Genomic DNA, 10,084 nt, shown 5'->3' on the forward strand with positions numbered 1-10,084 from the left:
TGCATCGGCACCGTCGGGGCAGGCCGGGGCTCTCCTGGGACAAGGCAGTGCCGCCCCGAGCCCTGCGCCTCCGCGTCCCCACGCCGAGGGGCCGCCGTGTGAACAGAACACGGGGAAGGTTCCCCCAACCGGGGTAAAATATACATAATACAACGTTCTAGTTTGGCCCAACGTGCATTTAAAACATTTTGTCTTAAGGTTCAGAGCACGAAGCACACTCACCCCACTGCACACCCCCCCACTGTCTCCAGAACCTTCCATCTCCCCACACGGACCCCCCCACCGCCCCAGCTCCCACCACCTCCTGTCTCTGTGGACGGGCCTCCTCTAGGGACCTCCTGGGATGGGGGTCCTGCAGGTGTCCTTCTGGGTCTGGGTCCCCTCCCTGAGCCCAGTGTCCTCGGGTCCGTCCACGTGGGGGCAGCTGTCGCGCCCCCCCCGGGTTGCGTCTGGGCCACCGTGTACCCGCTCCCCTGGGTGGACACCCGGCACTGCCCCTCCCGGTGAGCATCACTCATGCCGCTGTGACCCGGGGACTGCGAGTTCCCGTTTCCTTTGGCAGAGTTCCCAGATGTGGATGTGCTGGGGGACGTGGGGACTCTTCTAGAGGTTCCTCCTGCCCCCTGCTCCCCCACCTCACGCTTCACCCGCCTGTGCACGAGGCTGCGGTCCCTCTGCCCCCCCGCCGGGGGGGACAGGCTGCTGACACCTTCCCCTCTAGCCGCCGCCGCCCACCATGTGGGGTCAAGCTGTGCTTCCACAGGACGTGGATGAACCCTCGGCCCGCACTCCAGAAGGCTCCATGCAGACGGAGGATGGGTGGGTCCCTCACTGACAAGGAAACTGAGTCTGGGCCCCAGGTGCAGCGAGTACAGGCCAGCAGCAGCGTGTCCAACCTCCTCCCGGTGTGGCCGCAGATGGAGGGGGGCAACCTTGTGGGCAGCCCCGGACACGGCGCGGAGGCCACCTGCCTGTCAGTGTGCCAGGCCGGCCAGGTGTCCCCTGCTGCCCTCAGATCACAGCGACGCCCCATGGCCACCCAACCCCCCTCCCTCCCAGCCCTATGGGAACAGAGACCCACCCACTGGGCAGGGGCAGGGCGACAGCAGACCCCAGGACCCAGCAGGTGGGCAGCTGAAGGTCCAGGGCGGCGACCACGCAAATCCTGGGGGGTGAGGGGCCGTGGGAGCAGCACCCCCAGAACAAGCAACACGGCTCCTTCCAGAACATTTAATGAAAGACCACAGACAAGGCAGGACAAAGCCTGGCCGCGGGCACCGGGGCTCCGAGGGCTGGTCCAGGGGTGGGCACGGGAGAGGGGCCTTTGGTCCCTGGGAGCCCCGGGCAAACCCGAGGCCCTGCTGGCCTCCCAGACCCTCTGCACGCTGGGTAAGGGGGTGTAGACCCTGGTGCCCCAGGACCCCACCCCACATGGCAGCACCGGCCAGACTCTGCTGAGCCCCTTCCTGCTGGCAGGAACCCCAGGGCCCGTGGTGACCCCTCCCCTCGGGCCCCCGGGTGTGGGACTGCGTGGTCATGGTGGTGTCCCCAGGCGGCCAGCAGGACCCCTCCACTAGCACAGACGGGGCACCCCCTCAGCTGCGGGGCAGATGGACCTCAAGGCACAGAGCCCGGGGACAGGGCGCCCATCGCCCCAGAACACAGATCGGCGCGGACGACTGGCTCCAGCCGCAACCAGACGGCACCTGCTAGATCACACGGATTTTCTGGATCATTAAGCTAGGCTGTCGGTCAGGGACAGCTTTCCGGAAGGTTCCGAGGATTGCTTTGGGGCCCACGTGTCTGGGCTGGGCTCCAGGTGCTGTGCTGGCTGCAGGCCACGTCCCCAGGGCAGGAGGGACACCCGGGCTCCCTCGGGTCGTCATGCCAACAAGGAATACCGTTGGGGGCGGCGTGGACACGGTCCCCCCAGAGGACCCCGGCCCGGGCTGGGGAGCCCCTGACCACGCTGCTGTCCCTGAGCCAGCCCCGCCCAGAAGCCTCCGCCTGCACCTCAGAGGCTGCCGCCCGAGTGTGGCCTGGCCCCACGGCAGAGCCCAGCCCCTCACCCCGAGAACCGGGCCTTCTGGGCACCAAGTTCACAAGTGGACCCACCGGTTCCGTCGAGGCAGGTCCTGCCCGAGGCCCGGTGAGCGTGGCCCCGGGCGGCCCTGACAGAGAGGCCCGAACAACAGGGTCTTTAGTTCTTTTGTTAAAAAAGAATAGCACCGAGAGGCCACGGAGAGGCCAGCGGCCCAGCAGCTGGAGGACACGAGCCCGCGGGGCGGGCCTCGGGCTGGGCGCAGGGCGCTCACTTGGCCGGCCGCGTGATGATGCGCGTGGAGAAGTCGAAGAGGTCGCGGTTGACCTTGCGCAGGTTGTGCACCTCGTCCTCCAGCTCGGCCACGCGGATCCGCAGCTGGTCCTGGCCGCCGAGGACGCTCTGTGGAGGGACGGGGCTCAGGGGCCAGGCAGCCGGGAAGCCTCCCAGGGCCGCCGTCCCCACGGTCCCCGACAGGGCGCCCCGCACCCCCGTCCAGGGCGCGGCTGCCGCCCACCTTCTCCATCGTGCTGCTCATCACCGCGTGCAGCTGCTCCGCCCGCTCCAGGTGGCTGGGCTCCGAGCCCTGCGACACACAGGGTCCGCGTCAGCGACGGGCGGCCTCCGGGGGCACGCAGCTGCGGGGCAGGCGCCTCACTGGCACCCCGACCGAGGGGGACCGCGGCTCCCACCACGCCTGGTCAGAAGCAACGCACCCCGTCTGCTCCCCGGCCCAGGCCACACCATGGGCACAGGACCCGGAGGGACGCCCAGACACCAAGGACAGCCGGTCAGCCCCACAGCCCCACGGCCGGACGTGCTGCACAGGGACGCTGTCTGTCTCCTGCTGGACAGCGTCTGGGCACGGCGCCCTTGGCTGGCAGCCGGGTGCTCAGCAGAGCCAGACGTCGGGCTCCCTGCAGGAGGGCCGTGCACAGAGACGCCCCGGGCCTGGGGGACAGACGGGCAACCCCTGGAGGCGCCCGGGGTGGGTGCCAGCGGGATGAGCACCACCTGCTACTCTGCGGGAGGCGGCCGGACACATGGCACACCCCCCGGGGCCCCAAGCTCAGGTGCCCAAGACACCACCCCAACCCCGACAGGACGTAAGGAGCTGCACCCAGCAGGTGTCCCTGCGTGTGGGGGCACCGCCCACCTGCTGGTGGAGGCCCAGGCGCAGCGTGAAGCCCCCGCGGTGCGGCTCATCCCCATGCTCAGCGCCCAGCAGGTGCTTGTTGAAATGCGGCAGGGGCAGGCCCGGCCTGAAGTCCGAGCTCAGCATGCTGACGGGCGCCAGCATGATGGAGGCGTTGGTCACGGGGCCTGCGGGGGGACAGGCTCGGTCAGGACCCGCCTCCCCCCAGCCAGGCCACCCGGGCGCGCCCCGCCCCTGCGCCGCCCGGACCGGGTTCTTCTCATGGCTCCAGGCCCGAGCCACACACTTCCAAGAGCTCTTGGGGGAGCTGGCTGCCCCGGGCCCCCAAACCTGGGCGCCTCACCTTTGAGGGTCACCGTCCTGATGCACTGCTTGCTCTGGATGTCCCAGAGGCGCACGGTCTCATCGTGGGAGCCCGAGAGCAGGACGCTGCCGTCAGTAGACACGGACAGACAAGTCACCTGGTTCCTGGGACGGACAAGCCCCGGTTAGGCGGGGTGACCCCGAGCCAAGACAGAGAGAACGGCCCCTCCCGCTGCCCCCCAGCCCCGCACCTGTGCCCTCTGAACACCTTCCCGTTGTCCTGCTCGGGCTGGAAGCTCTTCTCTCTCTGTCCAGGCTGTGGAGGCCAAGAGGACCCGTGAGCCAGGGTAGCGCCGGGGCCCCACGGCCAGCGGCCCTCCAGGCCCACGTGCCGCCCACCTCCAGCCACTCACCCAGGTGCAAAGGTCGACCTGGAAGATGGAGCCGTCGCTGCCGCCGCAGAACAGGTGGTGCTCGGCCAGGTCCATGGTCACGGCCATGATGCCCACGTCAAAGAGCACAGACAGCAGCAGCTCGCCCGAAGAGACCTCCCACAGCTGGGGGTACGGGGGCGCGTGGGACAGATGCAGCCCTGACCAGGAGACCCTGGGCCCCTGGAGGACTGGGACCGCACCCACCACCCTCGGGGCCTTCCCCGGGACAGACCCTCGCTGTCGCATCCACAACCCCCGCGTGACCCGCGGGGGGCCCTGCCAGTGGCAAAGCCCCAAGGCCGGGTGCCCTCAAATCCCCCGCGGTTTGGCCAGGGAGCTGCCAGGCGCAGGCAGCCAAGTGGGAATTTCCAAGGCGACATGGGCCTGCACCATCCACCCTCTGGACGTCCTTGAGGCGGAAGCATCGGGGGATTAAGAGCTGTCTGCAGCTGCCAGCCTGGGGGTGGAGGCGATTCACCGGCTCAGGCTGGCCAAGAACCTGTCCGCGGCCACAGCATGACTCACGGATCCACTTGGGGTGCGGGGGGGACCCTACCTTCACGGTCTGGTCCAGGGAGGAGGTGGCCACCCGGGCCAGGGGCCCCCCAAAGCCACAGTGCAGGTCTGTGATGGGGAGGGTGTGGCGAGACCAGACGTGCCGGGGGGCCGGGGTCCTGGAGGGGTCTACCTGCAGCACGCTGTGTGGAGGACCGGACCTCAGGGGCGGGGGGCACCTCCCCTCGTCCCCGCGTGGCCACCAGGCCATCCCACCCCCGAAGCTCTGCGACGGCTCCCCGGGTCCCCGCCCCCCCTCAGCCCACCTGGCTCCCGACCCCTTCCCGGCCCGGGGCCCCGGCCTGGCCTTTCCCACGTGCTGCGCAGCCCGACCCGGACCGGGCCCGAGCCTCTACCTGCACAGACTCCACGCCAGCACCAGACAGTCTTTGCCCCCCGACAGGAAGTGGCTGCTGTCCCCCGTGAACTGCAGGCACGACACGTCCTGGTAGTGGCGGCTCAGAATGACCAGAAGGTTCCCTGTGGAGACCTGCGGAGGACACAGGTCAGCGGTTCACGGCCCAGGGGGTCTGAAATGAAGGCTCGGTAGCCGCGCCTCCTCCCGGCCGTCCTCTGCCCACCGAGTCCCCAAGCGGATGAGGATCCTGTTTCAGCTCCTGCCCCCCATCTAGTCACCCTGACCCTGAGTCCTGGGCATCAGGTGGCCTGAGGACCCCTGCGCAGAGCAGGAAGGGACGGTGATGGAACCATGGCCTCCAGGGAGGAATGCGTGGCTCCCTCTGCTCAGGACCAGCTGGACCCGGGACCCAGGAGCAGGAAGTCACTTCAGATGCCGCCACGTGGGCAGGACTGAGGGGAGGCGGAGGCCCCAGGTGGGGTGGACAGGTGAGCCCATCCCACCCCCGGGAAGGTGGGGTGGGCTGGGGGGCGTTGGCGAGCTCCTGTTGTGAGGTGAACCGTGCTCTTATCCGAACTCCTGGGGCCAGGCCTTCCTTGAATGCCGGGTCTTTGCAGGTCTAGCCAGGTCAGCCTGAGGTCACGCTGAACCTGGGGAGCCGTGTCCTCACAAGAGGAAAGCTTGGGGGAACACAGGCCCTTCCCCCCGAGGCCCTGCTCTGAGGGCCTCAGCTTCCCTGCCCGTCCACCTCCACGCAGAGGGAACGGGTCAAGGGGCTCATACCTGCATCAGGCCTTCAGCCTGAGCCGCTGCCCAGGGTGGGCCGCGTGGGGCGCCCCTGGAGGTCACGGCCCACAGGGTCAGGAGTGCTCCTAGAGCGTGGAGGGAGCCAGTGCCAGACAACAGCCCCCTCCTGCCAACTCCTACTGTGCCCCTGGTCGGGACAGGGAACACGGATTTCTGCCCACACCTGCAGCACCAAGGCAAGGATTTCTACCACGACGGGCGACGTCTGATGAACCCCCGCCTCAGTTTCCCTCCCTGCACCAAAGCAACTGCTTCCTAATCTTAGCATCCTGCGCTGGGGTTTCAAAGCCCCAGGAGTGAATAACCAAACCTCCCTACGTGTCTGTGACTCCCTGAGGACGCCAGGAAAGGACAAAGACTGTTTCACCAGCGCGGACAAGGTCAAGAAAAGCGGGGCATGATTACGCGTCCACCTTCTGGCCCCAAACCGGGTGCTATCTGTGAGGGCGGTGAGGCGGGTCTCTCCGCCCAAACACGACAGGTGACAACACGGCCTAATCAACCTACTGCTAGCAGACCGGATGCCACCACCTTAGTTTTACACCTTCTCCTACCTCCCACAGGTAGATGCTCTCTGCGATCCCCGCCAAGACGTACAGGCCATTGGGTGACGTGGTCAGACAGGTCACAGGCCCAGGACACATGATCTTCTGTTGGAGCTGGTCCTGGAGAGACATAAGCAGCCCTGAACCTCCCGCAGAACAGGGAGCTCGGGGGCCGGTGGGGAGGAGAGCCCGAGGGCGCCAGGAACGGGAGCGGGACGGGGCGGCCGAGGAGGGATCTGCTCCAGCCCCAGGCCTGCAGATGCGGGATGGGAGCAGAGCGGAGCCTACTCTGGGCGAGGGGGGCGCAAGGCAGAGTCCACGGCCCTGCGCGCACCAGGCGGGCGGGCTGAGCACGGAGCTGGAGCGGCCCACGGGCCACGGCCTGGGGTGTTTCTAGGAGGAAAGCCACGGCTGTACGGCGAAGGGCAGCGTCTCCAGCGGCCTCCCCACCCTCCACGTACCTTCCAACACCAAGAGACCCTCCGACCCCAACCCACCAGCCCAAAGTCTTTTTTTTTTTAATTTTAAAAAGTGATTTATTTATTTATTCATGATAGAGAGAGAGGAAGAGAAGCAGAGACCCAGGCAGAGGGAGAAGCAGGCTCCATGCAGGGAGCCCGACGTGGGCCTTGACCCCGGGACCCCTGCACCGTGCCCTGGGCCAAAGGCAGGCGCCAAACCGCTGAGCCCCCAGGATCCCTCGAAGTCTTTTTTTTTTTTTTTTAATTCTATTTATTTATTTGAGACACAGAGTGAGCCAGACAGAGAAGGGGAGAGGGAGACGGAGCAGCAAAGACCCCGCCGACGGGGGAGCCCGACCCGGGGCACGACCCCAGGCGCCCCCGGAAGTTGCCCTTTTAGTGCAATCTCGCGCCCCCCGCCCCCGCCCCCCGCCCCAAACCCGCGCATGCGCAACGCAACCTAACGGAGCGCCGGCCCCCCCGCCCCTCCCCGGGCCCCTCGGGCGCCCCGCGCGCCCTCCCACGGAGCCGGGCCAGGGCGCGCGCCGCCGCACCTTGCGCTGCAGCTCCCAGGCGCTGATGTAGTTCTTGCCCAGCTGCGCCGCCAGCAGGTACTCGCCATTGAGCAGCGCCAGGCCGCGCGGTCCGGCCTGCCCGCCGCGGTACGTGAGCAGATTGGCGCCCGAATGCAGCTCCCACACCACGCAGCTCCACAGCTGGGCCGCCGAGTCCGTACACACGGCCACCTCCATGGGAGCCGCCATCTTGCCGCCTCCACCGCCCCGGAAGTGCGTCACGCCAGCGAGACGGGCCCCCGCGCCGCGGGCTAGAGCGCCGCCCACGCCGCGCCTCCAGGGCGCCTGCGCGGCGGGCGGGGCGCTGGCCACGTGCTGGCCGCGGGCGCCCGGGGCTCGTCCGTGCGCGCGCGGCGGCGGCTCGAGGGCAGGCCTCCTCCGCGTGGGCCGTGGGGAGCGGGGCGCAGGGCCTCCTGCGGACGGCGCTCCCCAGGGCCGGGTCGTCCGGGCCCCGGTCCTCGAGGTGCGCACCCCGAGCAGGGAGCGGGGTCGGTGGGCGCGGCGCCTGCCCCCGGGGCACGGAGGAGCCCAGGCCCGGGCTTTGAACGAAGCGGCGCCAGCTGCGGACCTTCGGAGAGTTAGACTTCACCCGGGGGGCGGGGTCCCGGCGCGGGGCGGGGCTGCCGCGGCGGCCTGGCCCGGGGGAGGTCGGAGAGCGGGCCCGGCCCCGCCCCCTCCTGGCCCCGCCCCCGTCCCCGGCCGGCAGGTGGCGGGCGCGAGCCTCCGACCCGGAGGCGGACCCGGAAGGGGCTCTGCAGCCGCTGCGGCGCCCGGCGCGGGGAGGGGGAGGGGGAGGGGGAGGGGGGTCCCGGGGGGGGGGGGGTCCCGGGCCCGCCTTGCAGGGGGGCGGGGGTGTCAGCCACGGGGGCTCCCGGGCGGCCGGCGTGGAGGATGCGGCCGCGGAGCCCATGCAGGAGCCCGGATTCGATTCCATCCTGGGGGGAGCCCGGCGTGCAGGCCCCGCAGCCGCCCTGTGCCGACCCTGCGCCCCGAGGACGCCCCGGGCCTCGCGGGGCAGCACCTGGACGCTCGCCCGCGCTTCCCGGGCTCGGCTCCCCAAACACCTCTTCGAGGCCGGCATCCCGGGACCTGTCTGGGCAGCGCCCGCTCTGACCCGCCGCGCGGCCTCGGGGCTGGGCCTTTCGTCCAGACGCCGCCCCAGGACTTGACGGAGCACCTCGGGCTGCAGGGCCGGCGTCCCGGCGCCCCGGGCCTCGGTTCCCCACGCAGCAGGGACACGTGCCCGCACACAGCCGTGGCTTGGGTGCTGGGTGCTGAGGCCTCGGAGCTCCTGGGTTGCAGGACCGGGGCGCAGGGGCCACCCAGCAGGTGGGGTTGCGGGGTGACCAGTGGTGCAAATGGGTAAACTGGAGGCCCAGAGGGCGCTGGCAGTGCGCGGGAGCAGCCCGGGCCTCCTCCCCCTCCTCCCGGGAGGTCAGAGGTCACCCCACCCCCAGCCCGGGAGTGTGGAATGAGGGCAGACCAGTTATGTCAGGAGAGCAGCGCAGCAGCCGAGCTTCCGGGGCGTCTGGGACCACCCGGTTGCCGGACCTCCTGGTCCCAGATCCCGGGCTGGGCGGGTGTGGCTGTAGCAGCAGAAGCAGGATTGGGGAAACTGAGGCGCCCCTCCCCCATCTCAGTCCCGCTTTCTTCATTTGTTGCTCGCTCTTCGGTATGGAGCAGCTCTCTGCGGGCAGCGCGTGGACTGCATGGACGCGGGAGAGCGAAGCAGGCCCAGGGCGCCTCCTCGCCCGGGCAGAGAGGTGGGATGAGGGTGGGGGGTGAGTCACTTGAAAGCCCCCCTCAGGCCCGCCACCCGCCCAGACCCGGGCTCCCTGCAGGCTCTCTCAGTGCCAATCTGGATCTGAGTGTCTCCCCCCCTCCCCCAGCCTCCGGGGCATCCTCACCAGCTCCAGGCTGGGGTGGGGGGGCTGAGGGGGCAGGGAGGGGCCCAGCCGACCCGCTGCCCCTGGGGCTGTGTGACCTCGGGGCCTCTTGCCCGCTCTCTGGGCCTCTCTGCGGAGGAATGAAGATGTGGACTGGCCAGTCCAGTTTGCAAGCAAGAGATGGCCCTTTGGGTTTTTTTTTGTTGTTGTTGTTGTTGTTTATAAAGCCCAATTTGTTTTTCTGTAAGTTTCCTTTTTTTTTTTTAAATAAAGATTTCATTTATTATTTGAGAACGAGAGCACATGAGCAGGAGAGGCGGGGGCAGAGGGAGAAGTAGGCTCCCCGCCGAGCCCTTGGGGCTCACCCCAGGACCCTGAGATCGTGACCTGAGCGGAAGGGAGATACCCCCCCTGGGGAGCCACCCAGTCGCCCCAACAACATACAATATGCTTTTGGGGCCAGGGCTGATTCTGAGGAGCAGGAGAGGCGGGTGTGTGTGTGTGTGTGTGTGTGTGTTTGACAGGGGCCGCGGCCTCAGCAGCGGGAGCGACCCAGCGGGACAGGAGGGGCAGGACAGGAGGGGCAGGGTTCGGCTCAGCCCCAGGGCCAGGCAGGCGGGCGGGCGGGCGGGACTGGCCTGGGCCGGTGCAGGCCGGAGCGCCAGGGAGCCAGGGCGCAGGAGGCCGGGCCTGCACAGCCGCACAGGCTGACCTTGAGCCGTTGCACACCCAGTGTGCAGGGGGCACGGGGGGGGGGGAGGGGGGGGCACGTGGCTCAGCCGCCCCTCGCGCGGCCTGAATCGTGCACACAGGACAGGACGTGGGCTGCGCCCAGGGGTCGCCAACTGCTGCAGGGAGCGCCCGGCCCCAGGGTCCCGCTCCCTTGGGGTACACCTGCTACACCTGCGGGATAGTGAGGAGACAAGGCCAGAGCCCCGCGGGAAGGCTGGTGGGGGCCGTGGG

The 10,084-nt window shown here is 69.0% G+C and overlaps 1 protein-coding gene across 3 annotated transcripts; it reads right to left on the reverse strand.

Moving 5' to 3' along the window:
- Positions 1-1,216: 1,216 nt before the first annotated feature.
- WDR18 (WD repeat domain 18) lies at positions 1,217-7,479 on the reverse strand. Of its 3 annotated transcripts, none has more exons than XM_049097758.1 (10): positions 7,215-7,479; positions 6,209-6,319; positions 4,846-4,979; positions 4,491-4,632; positions 3,914-4,057; positions 3,752-3,816; positions 3,541-3,665; positions 3,198-3,364; positions 2,559-2,679; positions 1,217-2,443 (listed from the first exon to the last, which is right to left on the reverse strand). In XM_049097758.1, the coding sequence occupies exons 1-10, from the start codon at positions 7,422-7,424 to the stop codon at positions 2,100-2,102; spliced, it is 1,563 nt and encodes a 520-aa protein (XP_048953715.1). In that variant the 5' UTR covers positions 7,425-7,479; the 3' UTR covers positions 1,217-2,099. The 3 variants fall into 3 exon arrangements, with proteins under 3 accessions (XP_048953715.1, XP_025312440.1, XP_048953717.1); XM_025456655.3 differs by having other exon boundaries at positions 2,559-2,627; positions 7,215-7,477; XM_049097760.1 differs by lacking the exon at positions 1,217-2,443 and having other exon boundaries at positions 2,612-2,738; positions 7,215-7,478.
- Positions 7,480-10,084: the final 2,605 nt, after the last annotated feature.

Source organism: Canis lupus, chromosome 20, assembly GCF_003254725.2.
Source record: "Canis lupus dingo isolate Sandy chromosome 20, ASM325472v2, whole genome shotgun sequence".
Taxonomy (NCBI): domain Eukaryota; kingdom Metazoa; phylum Chordata; class Mammalia; order Carnivora; family Canidae; genus Canis; species Canis lupus.